This window comes from Vanacampus margaritifer, chromosome 15 (genome assembly GCF_051991255.1).
Source record: "Vanacampus margaritifer isolate UIUO_Vmar chromosome 15, RoL_Vmar_1.0, whole genome shotgun sequence".
In the NCBI taxonomy this organism is placed as follows: Eukaryota; Metazoa; Chordata; class Actinopteri; order Syngnathiformes; family Syngnathidae; genus Vanacampus; species Vanacampus margaritifer.
This window is the reverse complement of record NC_135446.1, coordinates 17,078,603-17,103,096: the sequence shown is the minus strand read 5'-3', so window position 1 is coordinate 17,103,096 and position 24,494 is coordinate 17,078,603. Positions and strand designations below refer to the sequence as shown.

Here is a 24,494-nt window from a genome sequence, read left to right as displayed (position 1 = left end):
TCTTTTATGACTTGATAAGCTAGACGGTGTCACGTGACGCACAAACACGCAGTGGCCGCTCTTCGCGGGGTGTTACCGTGACGCCACCAAGAGGCGGGACCGCGGAGCTGCAGTGCGAGCCGCACACAGCTGGAAGAGAAGAAGACCTGGCTGGCATGCTGACCAGATAACTGCAACGACCGACACGCAGCCTCGTGATAACTCGCCGCTTTTTTTTTTGCACCTCGGGACGGCATGCAGTAAAATGGAACAATATCTGCTTCGGCAATTAAAACACACGCGCTGCTGGGACTTCTGATAAGTTGTCATTTCAAGCGCCATTTAAAAGACGTTTTTCTCCCCTTTTTTTTTTGGGGGGGGGGACGCAAATGTTTCTGCTCGCTCCACTGTTGGTATCAGTGTTCCAGCTGCATACGAAGGGCATGGGAACCGTCCTCTTCTAAAGGTAAGACAATATGAGGCTCTCCGCCCCCTTAACCTACTTAAGTCACTTTTGGCGATTTACTAAATTTGAGCTGCAACATCAGATACAGTGTGAAGAAATTGTGTGTGCATTAGGCACGCGTAATGATACCTAATAAAGCAGTCTTGCTACATTTAACTCAACAACCGTGTCGTGTGCACAGAAGCACAACTGGTGATAAACACATCGACATTCCACAAATACTCGAGAGGATGGAGGAATGCCTTATCCTAAAATAGACGTGATGTGCAAAAGTGACTTGCTTTATGTCTGGGAAGCCCTTAAAGTTGTCATTCATTTGACCCCCCCTCCCTCCCCCTCATGACCGCTGTGTGAAACAGGCTGCAGGTGTCGTGACTCAGTGGTGATTTCGAAGCATATTTGGGTGCCAGGCCTGATGATTATGATTACTTCCCTTGCAACATCTTTGTACGCACGTGTGTTTATTGGCTGGCAGAGCAGTGGGATTTAGGCACTAATCTGGAGTCTTAAAGTCTTAGCAGTTGTCAAGAGGCATAAAGAAGAAGAAGACCTTTTTGAATTTTATTCATAAGATGCTCTTATTTCGGAGAATGATCAAAATGAGGCCATGTGTCATCGTGAACTGACAAAGATTAACCCTGGAGAACCCACGGGGTCAAATTTGGCCCCTATAAATTCTGCTACTCAAATAACAAAGACCTTTTAAATTATTATTTTTTTTTTTACAAATTTAACTCCAAAAGTCCAGAGTGCCACTTCTGACCCCTGCATGGGGCAATCTAGTGGATGAATATTGCACTTACATGAGCCAGAGTGGTGGTGACAAGATGGCTGTTTTGTTGAGCTGGAAATTAATCCAAACAAAACCATCTTCTCAGCAAACCATCAGATGGTAAAATTGTGTTTTTTTTTGTTAATCAATTTCATATCATGTTGCAGAATGCCTAGGAGTATGTTTTATATATATATATTTTGATAAATTAGCAACTCTGAGCTAGTTTAAAAAAAAGGGGTAAAATTGAAAAAAACATATTTTGGTGTTCAGTGAACTTCAAGCAGTCATTTAATGTATAATTCATAATTTTCCAAAGACGAAAAAGGGTTCTTGGGTTCTCCAGGGTTAAGAACTCAATCACAAATTGATTTAATTAAGCATTTCCATCAATGCAATCTCAATATAGTTGAATTGGCGCCATCTCCACTCTTCTTCTTTTCTTCTACCTCCGGTCGTGTGCTGCAGCGCAATTACTTCAGGCCACCTTTGATATTAATATCGCCTCCGGCTGAGCCCACGTCGCACTTATCAGGCGCTCGGGGTGGCTCAATTGGCTCCATTGTTGAAGACGCCAGAAAATATTAGAGAAGGACAGAAGGCGCAATCAGCTGGTTTCTTGACCTTATGGGATCTCTCGCTTTCATTTTCGCCTTTTGTCCAAAGGGCACATGCTGTGGAATTGTTTAATCAACGCGCTCCGCCTCCTCGCCGTCGACGAGGCGAGGGGAAGGGGTGGGAACTTGAGGAGCCACAAAAGCTAGCCATGGTCAAGAAAGATTAGCTTGATTGCTGGATTGGTTGGAATCGCACAGGCTGAGTTCAGTGAACTAAAAAAAAAAAAAGTCTGACTGCTACTGATGCAAATGTATGATGGCAGGCAATTTTGGGGGTTTGTGTCATGTTTGGATTCTGTTTTCCGTGTGTGTCTTCCTTGGTCTTGTTAAGTGTGATCCTGCGCTTCCTCGTGTGATCCAATCAGTGCCCTCAGCCACTTGTGTCTTGCCCCAGGTGTGTCTTGTTGTGTCGTTAGCGTCTGTGTGTTTAGTCTGCTGTCTGTGTCGGTTCATTGTCTTTCCTCGTGTCATGCTGCTCGTTTTTGCCTTGTTGTTCCCCCCCATGTTTTGGTTTATCTTGAAATTTGGAAGCTCGCTTTTTGTTTGTAGAAATTAAAATCCCTCTTTTGATTGAACCTCTGCCTCCTCGCCCTGTCTTCCCGCATTTGGGTCCTCAAGCTCCCCCCATCTTGACAGATTGTGGTCACCTCGGTTTATAACGTAAACGGGAACTAGCTGGAGCTGGAACGACCTTTTCGGGCTGCGAGCAGGTGGGCTGGGTGAAATGAAACTAAGAATTCAAAGAAAACAAAAAGAACTAGCCCCAGAATGACTTGGCGAGCCATTCAATGTTCATTTAGTTCACCAGGAAACCCTCCATTTTTTTTTACAATTTTATTTTTCAATAAAAAAGGGTTCAATGAATGTGCATCGTCAACCGGTGAGGTTCAGCACCACCAATAAGCATATAGAACCCGCTTGATGTCACTTTTCTGTGCGACGACTAGAAGAGGAGCCGAGCATAAACCCGGCGAGGAAACAGAGAGCAACCGAGATAAGCAAAAAAACAACCGCCGGCCTGCTTTGCAATTCGCCAGGGATCCATAACTCTTAAAGGCTGTCAGAAAAAGGCAACGGCCAACATTTCCGCTCACATCTGTATGCGGAAATTTGTGGATGCCAGCATAAACAGAGAAGTGACTTTTACGGCTTCGGCATTGCAGAGCGAGCAGAAGATGAGCGAAATCTCGACGAGAGTAAAACATCAAATAAGAAACTTAAGCGTTTGTTCTTATGCACAATTTCCCGAGCAGTCCGGGTTTCACAAAGGAAGTTGTGCGATTTAAAAAGAGGAAGTGAGAACGCAAGTCTTTACATTGCATCCATTCTAAGTGTGTCAACACACGCACCCGCGACACGACACACCTTTCCTGTGTTTGTTGCGGGGCAAACGGTCACATCTGGACAAAGGACAGAAGTTTGAACGGGAAGCGGAAAGCAAAAGTCTGACACCGTGATCCAATTTAGCGGCGCGTTGTCACGGGTTTCACACTTTGGATTTGTGGGCATGAGCTCCATTTTGTGATGTTTATTCTCAGACAAAGTTACTCATTCAGCAGGAACATCAGGCGCTAATTGAACATAGCCTAGATAGAGGCAAGAAAAAAAATACAAATAAATAGAATAATGTAATAAATAGGGGTGTAGAAATTAGTGCGTTAAAGCCACCATTTTTTTTTAATGGCGGAATTCCAGTCGCAACGCAGCAGACGCGTCCACGTCAAAATTGAGCATTAATAAATTTAATAATAATGGGGTTAAGTTGTGTTTTACAATTTTTAAAAATGTGCAGAATTTCACAAGTTAATTCATGTTAAAGATTAGATAGCTTCTTGATATGAAAATAATAATAATGCACTGAGCTGTCACCATCTTACAAATGGAATTATGCCATCTAGTGGCAGAAAAATGACACAACACAAATCAATATCGCACTTATTTTTTTTACAGTACATCTTTTTTTTTTAACTGAATTTTATGAATTATTATTAAATTACTGTATCAATAACTAAAAGATGCAGCCATATTTATTTTAAGCATTTTCCCCTTTTTTTGTTAACAAGAAAAACTTTTATTTTACATTTTAAATTATTATTTTTATTTTTTTTATTGTACATTTAGAACAGATAAAATAATTGCAATGAATCCTGAGTTAACAATAGAAGCCATGCAATTCATTGATTAAACATTTTAATCACCCCTAGTAATCATTAAAAATACCAATTTAATATTTCATAATAATAATAAAATAAATGACTAAATGTTCTTGTCGACGGCCACAACGGCGCCCTCATTTGCTGCCTTTTAAAGGCAGGTACGCACCGAAGAACGTCTTTGTCATCCAACCCCCGCCGGAAGATCAACATCTGAATTTGAAGGTTCGACTCGGAGGGAGCTGAGGCAAATCGGTGGCCGCACGCGTGAGCATGCGCGGCCTCAAAGTATTTACTAGCATCGAAATGAGCCCATTACGGGGTGATCGATAGTGTCATCAATCAACGCTGGTTTCGATCTGTCTCGCGGAGCTAGTATGCCATTAGTTGGTGTCTTTGGGGGCGGAGGGGGGCGGGGATAATACAAATGGATTGAAAAGCATTTTGGGGTAAAAGCAGCAATCCCGAGCTGAAGTGACATTTTCCAGCCACGTCGCAGATGGCGCACAGTCAGAACTGACCTGTCAAGCTCCGTTTCCTCCCCATCCCGTTGCTCTCTATAATCTGCCGGATCGAAGGGCTTGACTTGCCGTCACCAGGCAACCACGCATGACATACCCCCCCCCCCCTCCCCTAATCACCCCCCCGTCCCCCATCAATGTGTGCAACCTGACACAGCCGAAGAACAGCAACTGAGGAAAAAGAAGGCTCGTTGAATGCGCTCATTTTTAGGACGATTTGTTCTGATTTGATGACAAATTACAGCTCCGATTTCCTGTCTTGAAAAGTTGTCGCACCTTGGCAACATACCCGGCCGCAAAAAAAAAAAAAAAGGTCTCTTGAGGTCTCCCTGATTTGTTGGAATTTAGATGTCTCTGGGGTTGGTGAAGGACTCTGGTTGGTGGTGTCTGGTCAGGTCGGTGCTGGATTTCATTTTCCTTTCTTTGGTCCTTCCTCGGGTCTCCTGGCGGCCTCACGACTCTGGCTGGAAGTGTTCGGTTTAGGTGAACGCTATGGGATTTTTAAAAAATAGGTTTTAGGTGAACTAATGAATACGCACGCACACACACACACACATAATCACCCACGTACAAAAAAAAAAAGAAAAAAAGGAGAGCAATGATGATGTCATGTCAAATCGGTAAAATTACCGAATGAACAATACTGAGCTCTCCAGGAAGAAGAAAAAAAAAAAAAGAAGTACCATCCATATGGGTTCTGTTAATTTTGTGTCTCTTATAGGACAATCAACTCCTTCCTTTAGCGACCAACCCCCCCCCCCCCCCCCCCCCCACCGCATAGGCGTGTGCACGTGTGTGTACATGCGCGAGCTCGGGAGCCGGTGAAGCTTGTAATCGAGTGTGTCCGCCCACCGCTCTGCAGCAGACGATGGCACAATGGAAGTCTTCGTTGCGCCACACGCAAAACACGTGACAATATTTAACATTTTTACGACTATCGGCGTCAGCCATTTTTTTTCTTTAGGGTTTGTAACCTGTTGCAAAAGGTTGCAATGATGTTTGCAGCTTGTCACAAATTGTCAGAAATTTTGAAACATGTCCTGAGAAATTTTCACTCTTTGCCAACATATTTGGAAAACCTTTGGCGAACTCTGACGAGAACCCCAAATTTGCTAGAGATCTTTTTGTTAAAATTAACCCCTTCAGACCCCTAATTTTTTTGCCGGGCAATTTTTTTATTTTATTTTTGTTGTTGATTTCGACTTTTTTCTCACACAAGAACAACATGGCATTTTTTTTTTAGGGGTTATCTCATGTTTTTATTTGTTCTAATGGAAGCCAGGATAATATGACTGTAATGTGTTGCAAACTTACCAAAAACTTATATGTAACATTTTTAACATGAACATCATGCAAATCGACTTGCGGTCGTGATTGGTTAGCGAGGAGCCAATCATGTACCAGAAGTCATCATCCAAAGTATCATCTATGGGTCCGAATTGGGTTAAAACGAAAAATAAGTGAAAGTCTAACATTTCATTTTGGATTTTTATTTTTATTTTTGATAAGTATTTACTTTTTTGTTAGAATTTTAAAACAAAGATGTCTATTTGCTGTATGTTGAAATGAAAAAAAAAATGCTTTAAAAAAAAAAGTTTTTTTTTTTTTTTTCAGGAGAGCTCAGTATTGTTCATTCGATTTGACATCATCATTGCTCTCCTTTTTTTTTTTTTAAAAAAACAGACAAATCAATTAAAAAAAAATTTAATAAATGTTTTTTTTTAAATACATATACATATATATATATACATATACACACATATATATATATATTTTTTTTATTTTATTTTTTTTTGTATGTGGGTGAGTATGTGTGTGTGCGTGCGTGCGTGCGTGCGAGCGTGTGTATTCATCAGTTCACCTAAAAAAAAATGTTTTAACAAACATGCTTGATTTATTTTTAATTTTTTTTAACTTTGATGCTAATTATTCTCCTACTGGAAAAGAATATTGGCTCCAAATATCGGTTATCAGCCTTCTTGCCTGCTAATAATCGGTATCGATTTTGACCCTGAAAAACAACCAAACACTATATCAATAATTATAGAGGTGCCAAATCCAGGTCCAGGAAGTCATTGAAACTCTTTTTGTGTATAGTGCGAGACCGTACGGGAAGGAACCGCAGCAGGGGACAAGTTATGGAGCCCACAACGTGTGAGCAGCCGACCACAGTGGACGACTTGGTGGAGTCGTGCATCCGAGCTTTCGGTTTGGCATTTTAATCCCTAATTTTTTTACTGGCTTTCTTTGTGAACATGTTAAACATTCCGCTCTTGTTTTTTTTTTTTTGTAGATGAAAAGGGGGCGTTGGCGGACCCTTCCCCGGTGCGTATGTTCCTCATGATGCACCCTTGGTACATCCCTTCGACTGACATGGCTGCCAAGTTGGTGCACAAGTATCCTTAAATGCGATTGAAGTGGTATCAGAAATCTTCAAAGCTTTAATGGCGGAAGGTTTCTCCTTGACTCTTTTCTTAGATCTCAAGAGGACGATTGCACGGCAGAGCGCCGAAGCAGGATATGCCACCTTGTCAAGTAATAAACAGTTTTTCCATTCACACAGGTCAGCTTTTTACAAAAAAAAAAAAAAGAGTCACACGGCGTTTACACTCCACAGATATTGGATCTCCGAGTTTCCCGCCGAGTTCGACCTGAACCCGGAGCTGGCCGAGCAGATGAAGGGCTTTAAAGACCTCCTGAGCACGGAGGGCAACGAGCGGCAGAGCCAACTCATTGACATAGAGAGCGTGTAAGCCGCCCAAAAAGTTCTCTCCGTCTGTCGGCTTTCTTTTATCATCCCTGGCTCGTAAAACGCTCGTAAAAAAATTGGCGCCACCTCAGCGGCCCTTGAACTCATTCACTGCCATTGACGGCTATAGATGTCAAAAATTCACTTTATTTCTAACATTTTTTTTCCACTTTTGTTAACAAAAGTATGAAAACCTAGAAAAAAAATGTTTTATTGTACATTTAGAACAGATATAAAGTTAACTAGAGAAGTCATCTGATTAATTATGATTAAACATTTTAATCGCCGGACGCCCCTCATTTTTAATAATTTTTTTTGTTAAAGATTATTAAAAAAAATAAAAAATAAAGAAAAGATTAAAAATTTAAAAAACTTATAAATTAAAAAAAAAAATAGAAATGATTATTGAAAATTTTAAAAATAATAATTAAAATAAATGTTCAAAGAAAAGATGATAAAAAATAAATAAATAATTCAAATAATTAAAAAAAGATAAAAAATATTAATTACAATTATTTTAAAAAAAGAAAAAAATATTTTTTTAAAGAACAGATTATTAAAAATTATTTTTTTTTTTAAAAACTATATATATATTTTTTAAATATTAATTAAAAAAATATTTACATTTTTTAAAATTGAAAATATTATAAAAAATTTGGGGAGTCAAGCGATTGAAATTTGTTATCGTAAATAATTGCATGATTTCACTAGTTAACTCACGATAAATCACAAATTTTATATCTGTTCTAAATGTACAATAAAATAAAAAATCTAGGTTTTCAATACTTTTGTTACCAAAAGTGGAATTTTTTTTTTAAACTAATCATAATAGTTCAAATGAATTTTGACGTCTATAACCATCAATGGCAGTGAATGAGTTAAGGGTCCTGAAGGACGAGCTTGGAGCGGATGTTGCAGATTGACGACAGCAGCAAGCAACAATTATACGCCGTTTCTCTAGCCTCTCTGCATCCATGTTATTGTTGACTTCCCATCTTTTGCCTTTGCATGAAATCCTTGTCGCTGCCCTTAGGCCGTCTTACGAATGGAAGCGTCAGGTGACTCAGCGCGTCCCGTCCGTCTCCAAAAAGAGGAAAATGTCTTTGCTCTTTGACCACCTTGACTCGTGTGAACTGGCTGAGCACCTGACCTACTTGGAGTACAAATCCTTCTGCAAGATTTTGGTCAGCAGCGCCGCCGGCGTCGTGAGGTAGAATTCATCAACGAACCTCGGATTGATTTCGATTGTTGTTTTTTTTTAGTTTCAGGATTACCACAGCTTTGTGATGCACGGCTGCACGGTGGACAACCCCGTGCTGGAACGCTTCATCACGCTCTTTAATAGCGTCTCGCAGTGGATTCAGCTCATGGTGCTCAGTAAACCGACGGCGCCTCAGAGAGCCTCGGTCATCTCGCACTTTATCAGAGTTGCGCAGGTCTGTCTTTGCCTCGACTCGGTAGTTCTTTCATTTGCCAGTACTTCTTTTGTAAACACATCTTAAATCATTAGTCATTTTCTAGTCAGCACGCCAGCTATCTCTGGTCCACTTTACTGCCTTATATGGTGGAACCTCGTTATCCTTTCAACTTTGCTGTAAATGATATTGTTCCAGCTGATGCTGTCACTTCCTTTGTTCTATTTATAGATATAAACACCAAGATGACGTCAATGTTGCTCTCAGGGCTGAGGCAATGACCAATCACAGCTCACCTGTTTTCTGAAGCTGAGCTGTGATTGGTTGTTACCTGAGGCCTGAGCAACAATGATGTCATCGACAGTCGACAGCAAGTGGCAAAATGGCCGCCCCCTGAGATGGATAAAAAAACGTCTGGATTTTTTGCTGCTTAACTATAGACGTCAACAATTCATTTGAACTATTTCTATTAGTAAATTTTTTTTTCCCACTTTTGTTAACGAGAGTATGAAAACCTAGAATTTTTTTATTGTACATTTAGAACAGATATGAAATTTATGATGAATCGTGAGTTAACTAGTGAAGTCATGCAATTATTTACGATTAGAAACTTTAATCGCCTTTTTTTTGTAAATGGCGTCAGGCGATTAAATTCTTTTATTATAATTAATCGCACGACTTCAATTGTTTATTTTCTTTTCACCCCTCCCCCCCTTTTTTTTGAGAGATGACGACATGTCGAATCAGTAAAATTACCGAATGAACAATACTGAGCTCTCTAAAAAAAAACAACTTAAATTCTTAACTCACTTAAATTTTATCTTTTCTAAATGTAAAATAAAATAAAAAAGTCTAGTTTTTCATACTCTTGTTAACAAAGGTGGATTTTTTTTTAAAATTACTAGAAATAGTTTAAATGAATTTTTGACGTCTTTAGCCATCAATGGCACAGAATGAGTTAAATCATATTCCACAAATATAATATGAATCAGAATGCCACGTTTAGACTAGTGAGGTCACATATATTCTTGTCAATAAATGTTTAAGGTCGACTTCCACTTTAAAATGGAACCTTTTGGGTAGTAGTTGCTCCGCAAACAGCGGACTGCTTCCAGTCTGCCGATTGCAAACAGGCGACCTGAATGAGACGATCCCCCTCAGGCGGCCCTCCCACACAGCTGCGACCAGATCGATATTTTCAGGGTGACGCCGCACAGGCTGAAGGGCATCACGGGTCCCCCGCGGCGGGCCATTCACGACTCGTTTCAACTTCTATGCCATCCGGTTAAAGCGCTAACTGTGCATAACCTTCTATGCTTAACCATTGTTTACTTTTGCTCTTCAACAGAAACTCCTGCAGCTCCAGAACTTCAACACGCTGATGGCGGTGGTGGGCGGCCTGAGCAACAGCTCCATTTCGCGCCTCAAAGACACACAGGCGCACGTCAGTGCCGAAACTAATAAGGTGACCGGAGATTTGCCGGTTGTTTGATAGGCCTCACTAGATTGGGGACACAGTAAAGTCTGTAAATTTAAAATTTCCTCTACACTTGGAAGATTTCAAATGAATAAAAGTCGCTCAAGGGTTGAGGAACAAGCCCACAACTTCAGTCAATCTTAGTTAAGCTGAAGGTCGTGAGTTCGTTCCCCGACCCTTGTGTAATTTCATTATTTTTTTTTTTAGTTAACTACACAATAAATTCTGTAGAGTAAATTTGACTCTATTTAGAGCGGGACCTCAGTTTTAGAGTAATATTTACACTTGGAAGAGAGTAAAATAAAGAATTGAAAATAAATAAATAATAAAAAAGTCGCTCATTGAGGAACTAACTCATGACCTTCAGCTTGGGGGACAGCCGATCTACTCCCTGAGCCACGCAGCTCCTGCTGTGTGTTAGATGGAATCTTCGTAACCAAAAATGACCAAAAAGCATCGTTTTGGTCTCCTCTTGGATATAAGCAAACAGTAGGAAGGGCATAGCTTAGGTGGTAGTATGGCAGCCTTCCAAACTAAAGGTCGTGAGTTTGTTCCTCAACCCTTGAGTGACTTTTATTTTATTATCAATTCTTTATTTTACTCTCTTCCAAGTGTAAATTTGACTTAGTAGGACCAATAGACTGTGTTAAGAGTACAATTTACCGTACAGAATTTACTGAGTAGCTTTCCCCAAATGTACGTGTTTGTCACCGCTTTCAATCGCCATCCGACCTTTCCCAGGTTTTTAACAGTCTCATCGAGCTGGTGACGTCGTGCGGCAACTACAGCCAGTACCGAAAGCGCTTCTGCGAAAGCTCCGGCTTCCGATTTCCCATCCTGGGCGTGCACCTGAAGGATCTGATCGCCGTACACGTGGCGCTGCCGGACTGGACCGACAAGGAGAAGACGCGGGTCAACTTGGCCAAAACCCAACAGCTTTACGTCATCCTGCAGGAGCTGGCGATGATACAGAACACGCCGCCCAATGTGGACGCCAACACGGACCTCCTGAACCTGTTGACGGTGGGTTGCTGGGGATGTTGGATGAAAAAGCCGCCATTTGCCTTAATCGGGTTGTAATAAGCAGAAATGTGCGCAGGTGTCTCTGGATCAGTACCATACAGAGGAAGAGATCTACCAGATGTCTTTGCAGAGGGAGCCTCGCAAGTCAACGGTAAGAAATGACACTTCTCCAGAAAAAAAAGGAAAAAAATAGAAAAAAATAAAGAAAAATAAATGACACTTGTCCAGGAAAAAAAGGAAAAAATAGAAAAAAAGGAAAAAATAGAAAAAAAGAAAAATAAATGACACTTCTCCAGAAAAAAGGGAAAAAATAGAAAAAAGAAAGAAAAAGAAATGACACTTCTCCAGAAAAAAAGGAAAAAAATAGAAAAAAAGAAAGAAAAAGAAATGACACTTGTCCAGGAAAAAATAGAAAAAAGGAAAAAAAAGAAAAATAAATGACACTTCTCCAGAAAAAAGTGAAAAAATAGAAAAAAGAAAGAAAAAGAAATGACACTTCTCCAGAAAAAAAGGAAAAAAATAGAAAAAAAGAAAGAAAAAGAAATGACACTTGTCCAGGAAAAAAAAGGAAAAAAATAGAAAAAAAGAAAAAAATAGAAGAAAAGAAAAATAAATGACACTTCTCCAGAAAAAAAGGAAAAAATAGAAAAAATAAAAAAAATTAAAAAATAAAAAATAAGAAAATAAAAAGAAATGACACTTCTCCAGAAAAAAGGAAAGAAAAAAAAGAAAAATTGAAAAAAAAGAAATGACACTTCTCCAGAAAATAAAATAGAAAAAAAGAAGAAGAAAAAAGAAATGACACTTCTCCAGAAAAAAGGAAAGAAAAAAAAGAAAAATAGAAAAAAAGAAAAAAAAAGACACTTCTCCAGAAAATAAAATAGAAAAAAAGAAGAAGAAAAAGAAATGACACTTCTACTTCTAGAGTGTGGAAAACTGACGGCAATGTTTGCGTCTGCAGCAGAACTCCAATCCCGCTCCAGCTCCAGACGCCAAGTCCGGCGTGATCGATGAGTGGGCCGGGTCGGTGAAGCCCAACGCTGACCCGACAGTCATTAAGAAGCACATTGAGAAGATGGTGGAGGTAACGACAACTCACGGATCATTGATATCGTCTTTGCTCGTCAAATCAAGCCATCCAACACCCGTTGCTCCTCGCAGTCCGTCTTCAAGAACTTCGACGCGGATGGTGACGGCCACATATCCAGGGATGAATTTGAGGCCATCAGGAACAACTTTCCCTACCTCAGCAAGTTCGGAGAACTGGACAAGAACCAGTGAGGGTCATTCGCCCGTTCGCAGCCGTTAAAAAGCGAGGCGCGCTAATAATCCGAGCGGCGTTCCGCGCACTTCCGTCCGCAGAGATGGCAAAATCAGCCGAGAGGAGATGATCGACTACTTCATGAGGGCCAGCTCGCTTCTCAACTGCAAGATGGGCTTCATCCACACCTTCACCGAGGCCACCTACGTCAAGCCCACCTTCTGCGAGCACTGCGCCGGCTTTGTAAGATATTATTGATGACGTTCTATCTTTTGTTTTCATTCTTCTCCATTCAGAAAATCATCTTTTTTTCTGCGCTCATCTGCTGCCAGGTCGGCCCCAATTTTTCGAATCCACAACCTGGGAAAGAAAGATAATTGTGTGTGTGTGTGTGTGTGGCCCTTGACATTTCCCGTAGATGTGAGTGGGCATATAACAAGAGCATTGTATTATAAAAGGGCATATTTTGAATTTGCCGTGCAAACGCCAGAAGGAGAATGCGGTTCTCAACACAGAAGCGGGGCGAGATAAGGACTCAAGTACATGTCAGCGACACATCCTCCTCCGCGTGCTTTCCTTTTCGGCCAAACGATGATAATTATTTGATGGCTGCGTGACGTCACGTGCAATTCTACACCCCTAAAAGTACACGCAGGGAACCGTCTTATCATCTGTCTGCATGTTGCAAAAAAAAACAAAAAAAAACAATTCAGGAAGCGTCGGAACAAAATGGCACTTCATTGAGAGGATAAGATAAAAGACGTAAAAAAAAAAAAAAAAGAGAGTTGTATTGTCTCATGGTGTGCAGACAGTAAAGGTCAGCGAGTGTAGGCAGAGCGAACCCTCCTCACTTTGTTGCCCACTGCGTGTGTTTATGCGTCTGTGTGTGAAGAGGTCAGGATATTTTCTGCCTCCTCAGATGTTTCCAAGGGCCGCCGTGTGTGATCTCGCTTTCATGTCATTGCCCCCCCCCCCTCCCCCCCACACACACCAACACCTCCCCACCGGCATCCCCCCCTTGATGTCGTCCACCTCCGAGCTTCGTTCTCATGTCGCGCTCCGTTTTGCAATCTCGGATCAATTCAGGATGTCGCTAATCCTTTCAACGGCAGTTCCCTCAACTGTCAGGGTGGAACGTGAGGAGGGGTTGAGGGGGAAGGTGGACCCAAATGCAGGGAATAAGACGGCGAAACGGGAATCAAGTGGTGCTTTGATGAAGCGTAGGGAAAACGGTTACATCTAAAAGCCAACAGGATCCAATACAAGAACTTTTGTCTGTGCTATGATAATACTCAGCCTTGAGAGAGGTCGTGAACTTTAACCATCTATATATTTTTCTTCTTCTTTGAAGATATGGGGTTTCTACAAGCAGGGCTACAAGTGCAAAGGTAAGGCAGTCAAAGCCAAGATTGACAAATGTACACAAATGCACCCATCCACATTGCCTGGTTGCGATATCTCAAGGAAACAAGATCAAATTAACTCATTCACTGCCATTGACGGTTATAAACGTCAAAACATAATTTTAACTATTCCTTTTTTTTCTGAGAGAGCTCAGTATTGTTCATTCGGTAATTTTACCGATTCGGCATGTCATCATCATTGCGCTCTCTTTTTTAATTTTAATTTTTATTTTTATTTTGTGTGTGAGTGTGTACTCATTAGTTCACCTAAAACCTATTAAAAATTCCATAACGTTCACCTAAACCGAATAGTTAGAATCCAGCTAGAGTCGGGAGGTTGTCAGGAGACCCAAGGAAGGATCAAAGGAAAGTGAAATCCAGCACCGACCAGACATTACCTACTACCCACCGGGTTACCAACTCAGTCTTTTACCAAATCCAGAAATTTTAACTATTTCTATTAGTTTAACATTTTTTTCTACTTTTGTTAACAAGAGTGTGAAAACCTAGATTTTTTTTATTGTACATTTAGAACAGATATAAAATTTGTGATTAATCGTGAGTTAACTATTGAAGTAAAAAAAAAAAATAATTATTAATCGCCTGACGCCCCTAATTTTTAATAATCATCTCGTCAGGCGATTACATTTTTTAATTGTAATTAATCGCATGACTTCACTAGTTAACACATTTTACTCATTTATTAGTTACTTATTTATTCATTATACTATTATGTTTTAAAAAGTGGAAAAAAATGTTAAACTAATAGAAATAGTTCAAATGAATTTTTGATGTTTATAGCCATCAATGGCAGTGAATGAGTTAATCAGAGAAGTCGAAAGGCCATTAATCACAATTTTTATCGTTTGACCATCAACCATCATATTTGGCCAGATATAGCCTCTCTTGTTACATCCAGAAACTTGAGCACACACGGAAAAGATTGATTTTCAATGAACACATGAAGGACATGTTCAAATGTCCCTCCCCGTCATTCAGACTCCCCCCGGTTTGCAGAATTGTTGTCAGGCCCAGTCGGCCTCGCCGTGTGTTTGTGCGAGTGCTCTTGTGTCTGCATGGCGTGTAGCAGCAACTTCCTCCCTTTGCCGCTCGACCCTCTGTCTGACCCTCTCTCTCCACCCCGCCCCTCGTCTTCCTGGCATGCTTCCACTCGCCGCCGCCGCCGCCGGCTCTCCCTGCCTCTCCTCCGAACGGCCCGTCCGGCGCTCCTCCTCCGGAACCTCTCCCTGCCGCCGTCCCTCCCTTCCGCCGACTCAGCCTGCGGGGTCAACTGCCACAAGGCCTGCCGGAGCCGCCTGGCCGTCGAGTGCCGGAAGAGAACCAAGAGCATCAGCCACGAGACGCCGCCGGCTCTCCAGGCCAGATCCTACAGCTTCCCGCCACCTGCCAATCCTCCATCTAACCTCCAGAGCACGGGTAAGACCTCCACCATTGCCTTTCCTGATCAGGTTCACGATAAAGCCGATTCTAGAGGATTTAGGGTAAGAAGCAGAGACTCTAAATTAGATTTTTTTTTTGGGGGGGGGGGGACTTTTAAGTGTTTTTCATAAAATGTACCGATTTGAGTGATCTGTCAACAAGTCCTCCTTAGTTAGCTATTTAAAAAAATAATAATAATAAATAAATATTTATTATTATTATTATTATTATTATTATATATTTATTTTTTATAAAATTTTAACAAAAAAAAAAAAAAAAATATATATGTACAAAATCGGATAGGCAGACTCAGCGAAACTACAGAACTAATTATGGAAGAAATCCACCATCACGTCCGTCAATTCGTGCATGGCACAAGAAATTTATGGAGACAGGGGACAGTGTTAGATAAAGGAAGGAGTGGCCGACCTTTGACCTTTGACAAACAGGATCCCTGAAACACACAAATGCAGTGTGATAAAAAAAACTTTAATACGCTGAATACAATAGAACAAATCTAAATAAAATATCTAATCAATTGCATTTTTAATAATTTTTTGAAATGGTAAAGAGACTTTATGGACACCCTGTATTTTTAATTTTAATTTTTTAAAATTTTTCTTAGTTAGCTAATTACCGACGATGAGACACGAGACACGACTTTTGGCCATTGGCTTATTCAAACGAAGTCACCACTCTTACGGAAAAAAAGACCTCACCGTGCTTAAGTGGAATTCGTCTGCTGCGTCCCTTTCATGTCATAGCGCTTTAGTCTCCCTCTCAGCGTATGGCGCATTTGGAAGATATAGTCCTAAAGAACAATGGCGGTTCATTTGCAATGGAAATGTAATTGGCCCACTGCAGTGATGCCACCAACACACAGACGCGACGCGACGCGTTTTTTTTTTTTTTTTTTTTTCATCTGATGCCTTCCTCTGGCATCCGCCAGCTGGCAGCTTTTAAGTCGACGGGTTAAGCGCCGCTGCCGGGCCACCACAACAAAGTGACAAGATAAACACACGAAAGCTCCACAATTCATTGGCTTTTTTTTTTTTTTTTTTTAACCCAAATTTGATAGACCAAACAACCTCATGTTTCTGCTGTGTCTTTGTTTTATCCAGTAATCGCCGAGGAGGAGTTAGAGGCGGTGGAAGAAGGCGTGTTTGATGTTCACCTATAACAGGTGAGGAGATGAATTCACCATTGTTTGATTCAATGTGACAAACTGTCAAACACAGCCATTTAGAATGAAAACACTGGCGAGCGACTTGGAGAAGACGATGAAGCTCAACTAACTGACGTCACTCACTAGGCCACACCCCTTTAAAAGTACACATGAATCACCCAGTTTATTTCTTTATATTCTATTACAAAACTACGGGAGCATATTTTATTCACTTGTAAAAATAAATCCTGTTTTTCCTACAAATTTTTAGGGGGAGCTTTGTTTTTTTACAATTTTTGTTTTTCTGTGTATTTTTTTTACAATTTTTATTTTTCTGAATATTTTTTCTGTCATACATTTTTTCCCAAATAGTGGTGGGGGGGGGTGGATATTCAAAAATACAGCAGGAGGAAAAACTACTCCAAAAAAGATTCAGAAAAACTGAAAAAAAAATATTCTGACAAACAGAGCACCAGCTTCTGTTTTTCTGGGTATTTTTTTTTTTCTGTTTTACTGATTTTTTTTCAGTTTTTCTGGAAATAAGGAGTAATTTTTCCTCTTGTTTCGCTGAATATTCCCCCGTTTTCAGATTTTTTTATAACAGAAAAAAATCTGTAAAACGAAAAACATTTTTTTTCAGGAAAAAAAATCTGAAAAAAAATACACACAAAAACAAAGCTCCCCCCAAAAATTAGTCAGAAAAAGAGGAGTTTTTTTCTTTTCTTTCAAGTGAAAGCAATAAGCTTCTGTACAAAACAATGCAATTTTTCTTAATTTAAACACATTTTTGGAGGTTCAGAAATGAGCATTACTATAGTATGTTTCACATTTGATAAAGCTCTTAAATAGCACGACCCTGAATTTGCTTAATTTTGAAGTTAGTGTCTCATTCTTTTTCAGGCACGTTGAAGTAAGGCTTTCAGCTCCCCAAAAGCTCGGAGACAAAATTCACTGCTGCCACACAGTGGTGGCCCACTGCTCCTGCAACACTTGCAACAGCACTTCTACTGGCCTGCCTAGACACGCCAGCGTTAGTGGAATATAAGTACAAAATGTCTGCGTTGGGGCTTGTGCAAGTGTGAGGCCCATGAACAATGTTATATTTGCGTCATGTGTACCCAGTGCTTGTAGCGGTGCAGTGATTCACTTCCTTGCAGAAAAACAAAAAAAAAAACATTTTCTGGAGAACCACTTTTGATGCAACTTGTATGTTGCTGCGTCTTTGTTGTTGAACGGCAAATGATTATTTTCGGTGGGAAGCGCACAAAAGAAATCAGCAAAGAAGCGTATTTTTGTTTTCCCGCAGAGCGACGCTTTCAGTCGTCGAGTGCCATATTGTGAACATCTGGTATGCTGTTTCCTGTGTGAATAGCTTAAAAAGCTGCTGCTGCTGCCTTGATGAAGAATGTTTGTAATGAGTATTTCTGTTCATTTATCTTCCATGGCAAGCGACTCAGTCAAATTCTTCTTTCTCTTTTTCTTTTGGTGTTCCTCTCCTTGCCTGTGCAACACTGCTTTGTCAACTGCCTGTTAGTGCAGATGAATAAAAAGGAATGCTGATGTCATAATGATCTGAAGCACAGGTTGGTTTTCATCAAGCACTATATATATCTATATTTTTATATATAATTTTATATATATATATATATATATTTATATTTATATTTATATATATATATATATATATTTATTTATATATATATATATATATATTTATTTATATATATATATATATATATATATATATATATATATATATTTATTTATATTTATATATATATATATTTATATATTTATTTATATTTATATATATTTATATATATTTATATATATTTATATATTTATTTATATTTATATATATATATATATATTTATATATATATATTTATTTATATATATATATATATATATATATATATATATATATATATATATATATATTTATATATTTATTTATATATATGTATTAGTAATAAGATTAATGACGGATGTTGTAAAGCTGCCTCTGACCTAATACTCGCTTTGATTGATCTCCTTTGTACTTGTAAGTATGCGGCCACCTCCAACTAGCACATCCAGCATCTCTTTTAGCTTGTTGATTGATAGACCCCCCCCCCATTCAGCTGCATCAAGGCCCTCCTCGCGCCACTGCCGTTCACAGCCTGCAGAGTGATATTGATCCAGAAAAAAAAAAAAGTAATGATTCTGAAATGAGGGAAATTGAATAGTGTGGCAGCTAATTACGCCCTGATGACAGCAGGATGGAAATAACCTCACATTGTTAGCTGCCTCTCGCTGAGACCTTGATTGCGAGGAAAGGAAAGATTTAGGCCCTAATGGCGCAAATGCACTTTAGCAAATATGTCGTTTGCCCGCTGAACAGTTGGTGGTGGAATATTACAAGTAAATTTGCTATTTGTGCTGCCTATATTGGCAATGAAAAACATGGGAACAGGTGAATAGTGTGATTGTTCATATTGCGCAACAAATGTTTGACAGGAGAGCCTTGACGCCAAAACCAGGTAATGACTAAGGATGACCACTTGGTGGCAATGTTGAGCTGTGACAGCCACTGCAAGGGGACCAGTAAGTGCTCAGTCAAATCACAACAAACATATACACGCAAACATGCTGCACATATCATACGTGCTTTCTTTTTTTTTTTTTTCCCCTTTTTTTCTGGAGTGCTTTCTATAAAATGACAGCATTTTTTTTTTTTTTTGAATGAGCAAAATTCTGTTTCCAGCATGACCTTCATGCCTTGTTCAATTTTAAACTCGACAAAAGGCATTCTTCGCAAGACCTGTGAGGTCTTTGCACAAAGCTACATTGCCGACTATGCACATTAGGGATTTGGGACATGTTGGGACAACATGTTCTGTATTCACATACAAAAAAAAAAAAAATCACAAAGCCAATAGAAGAGTTGGAGCAGTGGAACTAATAGACGCCTCATAATGGCTCAATTTGAAGGCGGGCACACTCAGAAGTGATCCAAAAGGTCCTTTTCTCCGATCAAACATAATCACACACGATGAGTGGCAGGAAAAGGTGAAAAATGGGAGACGGATCTTCGCCTCACAAGGGCTAGACGAAAAGCGGGTGTGAAACGCACCCCATTGATCTATATATATCGTTGTGGTCAGAGGAGGACATTGGGGTTTTTACAAGCTCATAAGCCAGGATTACTCACCAACCTCTATCAGGTTTTTATGGGAAAACGTCTGAAAGGCATGTAAAACCTACCTTTATGAAGGCCTCTTAAGCTGCCTTTATACCCAACAGCAATTGCTGCTTTATGTAAGCATAACCTTGCTTCATGCCCGCTTATCAAGAAAATGACTAAAACTGTGGAGTGCAGAAAAATGATGGTAATGATGGAGGAACAGTAGATCCAGGTATATGTTGCCGGTTCCTTTGTATTTGGTGATGATGTGGTTGCAGGGCAGTGGTCCTGGGTTCGATCCAACCCCAAGGGTTCGGTGGAGGTCTGACTCTCATTGGCTGCAGGTGATCACGCTGGGAATTTGGTGCGCTCAGTAGTCGATTGTTGTAAACACTTCATACTATGTTAAGCCCCCCCCCCCCCAAAAAAAACAGTGGTCTGACAAATGTGCGTAGTATGGTGTTCCACAGGGTTCAATTCTGGGGCCTCTGCAGTTTTCTGCAGCCCCCACTAGTCAAAATATGGTATTCTGTTTAATATTGCTTCGTTAGTGGAATATCAGCTAAGCAGCAAAATCCGGCCGTTTTTTTATCCATCTAAGAGGGCGGCCATTTTGCCACTTGCTGTCGACTGAAGATGACATCATTGTTGCTCAGGTCTCTTTTAATGACCAATCACAGCGTAGCTTCAGAATACCGGTGAGCTGCGATCGGTCGTTCCCTAAAGCAGCATTGACGTCATCTTCAGTCGACACTCTAGAGCAAGTGGCAAAATGGCCGCCACCCTGAATATAGAATACAGAAAACACTGGTATTTGACAAAGAGTCCACCTGAGTGATCGCCTCTTTGCAATTCGGCAGTATGGACATTTACTCTTAAAGCCTCCTGAGATGTGTTAGCTTATCCTCAGGCTTTCCTGGGCCTTTAATAAAGCAAGACTCGACCCCAGGTCTTGTGTCTCTTTCACTAGCCTCCCCCCTCTGCTCGCAGCCTTGCTTTTAATTGCTTTGAAGCGAAGCGCCCACCTCGGGGAGCTCAACAAGATGTTTTACAGAGCTTTGGGGAGCCCGACTATTCATAAATAATACCTCCCTTGTCTTCTTCCCACACATTCCTCATGACAAACTGTGACAGCTGAGAATCTGTGTCGGCTGAAAGGGTACAAAAGGTTTGCGGTCACTTGCGATACACTTCGGTAGCGCAGCGTTGACAGGTGTGATAAAATGGTCATGAAATGCACATACTATTATTCTAATTAACGCCTTCAGACAATCATGTTGCGAAAGACAACACCCTGCAAAGCATAGACTGTAGTACAGCTTTTTATACATGTCACCACGTAGCACTAAACGGGGGAAAGTTGCAGTCAAATAGGCTTGATTAAACCAATTAGCGCTCCGAAATAGCCTAGCGACATGGTTTCACGCAGTATTTTAAATCCACGCGGGAAGCATTTGAACCAGAGACTTTTGTCTGGTAGTTTCAATACATAATATGCTTCTAGTTTTAGGAGTCAACATTCAGGTGTACTTTGTTTCCAAAGCTTTCATAGTTCTATTGACCTTATCACGGAGCTAAACACACTGAGTGAAAACATTGGGTCACTGCACTGAAAGTCTGCCTGTCCACACTACTACAATAGATGGGAGGGGGGAGCAGTGGTTTAAATTCCAAATCATAAAAAAGAAAAAGAAAAAGCTAAAGGTAATATTGGAAATAAGTGAAACAAGATAGCTCTTTGTGCAAAGTACTATAGTACGGAAGCGTATTGCATTCACTTGAAAAAAAAAAAGGCCTGTTTTTCTGACAATTTTTTTTGGGGAGCGTTGTTTTTTTGAAAAAAATTTCCCCTGTTTTTTAAAATATTTTTTTTTCTGTTTTTTTTTAAATATTTTTTTTCTGTTTTTTTTTACAAATATTTTTTTACCTGTTTTTCTGAATAATTTTTTTTCAGCCTGTTTTTCTGAATATTTTTTTGACAGAAAAAAAAATCTGTAAAACTGAAAAAAATATTCAGAAAAACAGAAAGAAAGAAAAATAATACTCAAAAAAACAAAGCAACCCCAAAAAATTTGTCAGAAAAACAGGAGGTTTTTTTTTTCCAAGTGAATGCAATACGCTTCCGTACCATAGAGCTAAAAAAATTAATAAATATATATTTTCATCTGAGGAAACCAGAAAATCCTTCTCCCCACGTTTGCTTTTCTGCCAAAAAGAAGAGTTACGGTGAAGTACGCTTTGTGCGCCGAAGCTGCCTATGGCTAGCGGCATAGCTTGCAAACTGACTCCACGGGATTTGTTCCTTTCATGAACAATTGGCAGGCAATGTGACCAATTAGATGTTGTAACACACAAAAAAGTAGGGTAAGATTGATCCGGTCCTGGATGAGTGATAGAGAAATTGATCACGGGTGCACGTGGCAGAGGAACAACTGTGATAACATTGCCTAATGAGGACGGATAGCTGGATGGAATTAGAAGGTATGCGAGCAATCGCTCGCTCAGTCTGTTTTTATTTATTTTCAATTTTTTTTAAAAGAAGGTCTTTTTGGATGGATGGACATATTAACTGAGTAACTGGTTTGGTCGCCATAGCAACAAAGACATGCGTTGCAGATTACAGATCTGCAAATGTGGAGTAAACATTTTTGACTAGTGAGTATGTTCAAACGTACTCGCAAATACGTGCAACGTGCTTGTAGGCTAACAAACGTAGCATATTTTCCCCGTAATGCCATGGGGTATTATTTGCACATGTGCCAGTGAAAAAACAACACTCTTTTTAAGCCTTTAGCCCATATTATACCAAATATGTTTGAAAATTAAGTAAAACGCATTGCTTATGTAACACGTTGTTTGCCAATTTGTATTTTTATGTACTTGTTATTGACTTATATTTGTCTTGTGAATTATTACTTTTGTTTTTGTATTTTAGTTTACATGCGGAAGTGTTTTTGTGTACTGCGCATGTCATGAGCGCAAGAGCGAGAGAGAGAGAGAGAGAGAGAGAGAGAGAGAGAGAGGTGTAACTGAGCGAGCCTCGTTCGGAGAGAGTAAAATTAAAGAGAGACTTATGCTTGAATCCTGTCCTGCCGTGTCTGGTTAATTTAGCAGGAAGACGCCAGAAAACATCATAAACTCTTTATGATTAATATGTCTGTTGTGCATGATTTAGGTTCAGCATTCCCATAATGCAATTCACTCACACCCCGTGGCATTATGGGAAAATATGCTTTGTTGGTAGCATTTACTCTACAAAAGTATGTTCAAATATATTTGCGAGTATGTTCAAAGAACTCGCCAATCAAGAATGTTTACTCCACGTTGGCAGTACCGCACTTCTGTACCTAACTTATAATGAATAGGATATTGTTAACCTATAGCACAATTGCCCGAGTAAATTTTAACTTACTGTCAGACTAGCGATATAAAAATGCTAATATGCTAGCTGAAAAGTGTGTGTGTGTGTGTGGTTTTTTTTTGTTTTGTTTTTTAAGTGTCTTCGTAATTCCAGGTCAGGGTAATCAGCAATGCCTGATTTTTTTGATTTTTTTCCCTTGTAAAAAAAATTACATATATAGGCAATTATGCTGTTAGGCTAACGACACCGAATAGTAGTCTTCCTAAAATAAACTTCTTTTAATAGGTTTCTTGATCTCAACTGGTGGCATCGTTTGTTTCTAACGTTGTAAAGCGCGTTCTTCCCATCTCCCCTCGCTTTGTTTACGAGGGTCTTGCTTTAGTGCCGTAATAGGCTCGAATGATTGCATATCATGGACACCGGCGCTCACTGCACTGCGTTATTTTGCACAGGAGGCCATTTGGATAGGAGCGTTTGCCCCGCACGCACCATGTTAATGAGATTGATGTATCACACACGCACACACACGCAGAGAAAAGCAAAATCAATGGTCTTTTGTTAGCATTTATATGGCTTTTGCTTGGCTATAGCCGAGAGAGTGCCTGCAAAGCCTAATAAAAGCACAGAGGGTGTTAGCTGTTACAGCTGATAGCGATGAAGCCGACGAAGCAATGTTGTCCACTTAGCAAAGGCCATTAAACATCATTCCGGCGCTAAATGGCCTCTTGCATTAACACACATTCACAACAATCATAAATGCTTTATCGCCACCTTCCGGCCAATCACGAGCCGGGAGATCCTATCGCTGGATTCCCGACAAAACATGCAGACGGCATAATCAGTCGTAACGCCTGATGATGTTTACGCCATCTTGAAGCGTTTCATTTGGAAATGTGAATCCTTTTTTAATAGGCCTGAGAAACACAAAGCGGTTGCAAGCTGAATTTAGATTCCAGGTGGATTTGACTGAGCGCCATGTGCCTCTTATCTGCATCTCCCGTGTGAAACTGTGAGTTCTTAACATCGTGATGTGGAGGAAAAGAGAGCGACTGAGCATGAAAGTCAAACATAATCCATATCTCTGGGCGCTAATCTCCTTGATTTGGGCAAATTTCCTTCCACAGCCGAATCAAAAAGGTCTATATCTGTGTTTTTTTTAAAAAGATTATTATTAAAAGATTTTTCATAAGCAACAAGGTTTTCATTTGCACACTTTTGTCGGATTAGCTCAATTCAAAGCGGCTGCCCAAAATGGAAGAGATGTCTATCGCAGACATTCCTTCATTCATCTCACCTCATCCAAATTCACGCGCAGAAGGTTGTCGCCTTTCATGCCGGATCCCCTCGTGCTAAATTATATTTGGACGGATTAGCTTTCTGTTCAATTGGATATGCTAATCTGCCAGTGCTCTTCCCTCGCCGGCCTCGGAAACGCGGAAATGGGAAGACGAGACGTCATTCTGTCCTTTTTTACTAACACCGCTTGATTACGTTTACCTTTTTTTTTTTTTAAATCCCTTTAAATC

General features: G+C 40.0%; 1 protein-coding gene across 3 annotated transcripts; it reads left to right on the top strand.

Moving 5' to 3' along the window:
• The first annotated feature begins 107 nt into the window (after nt 1–107).
• On the top strand, nt 108–18,009 carry LOC144035141 (RAS guanyl-releasing protein 2-like). Of its 3 annotated transcripts, none has more exons than XM_077544607.1 (17): nt 108–445; nt 6,606–6,716; nt 6,802–6,904; nt 6,987–7,043; nt 7,126–7,257; nt 8,291–8,441; nt 8,520–8,693; nt 10,021–10,137; nt 10,891–11,172; nt 11,249–11,323; nt 12,134–12,256; nt 12,334–12,449; nt 12,535–12,676; nt 13,785–13,821; nt 15,115–15,273; nt 16,398–16,459; nt 17,324–18,009. In XM_077544607.1, the coding sequence occupies exons 2-16, from the start codon at nt 6,647–6,649 to the stop codon at nt 16,454–16,456; spliced, it is 1,797 nt and encodes a 598-aa protein (XP_077400733.1). In that variant the 5' UTR covers nt 108–445; nt 6,606–6,646; the 3' UTR covers nt 16,457–16,459; nt 17,324–18,009. The 3 variants fall into 3 exon arrangements, with proteins under 3 accessions (XP_077400733.1, XP_077400734.1, XP_077400732.1); XM_077544608.1 differs by having other exon boundaries at nt 109–445; nt 12,137–12,256; nt 17,342–18,009; XM_077544606.1 differs by having other exon boundaries at nt 109–445; nt 17,342–18,009.
• Nucleotides 18,010–24,494: the final 6,485 nt, after the last annotated feature.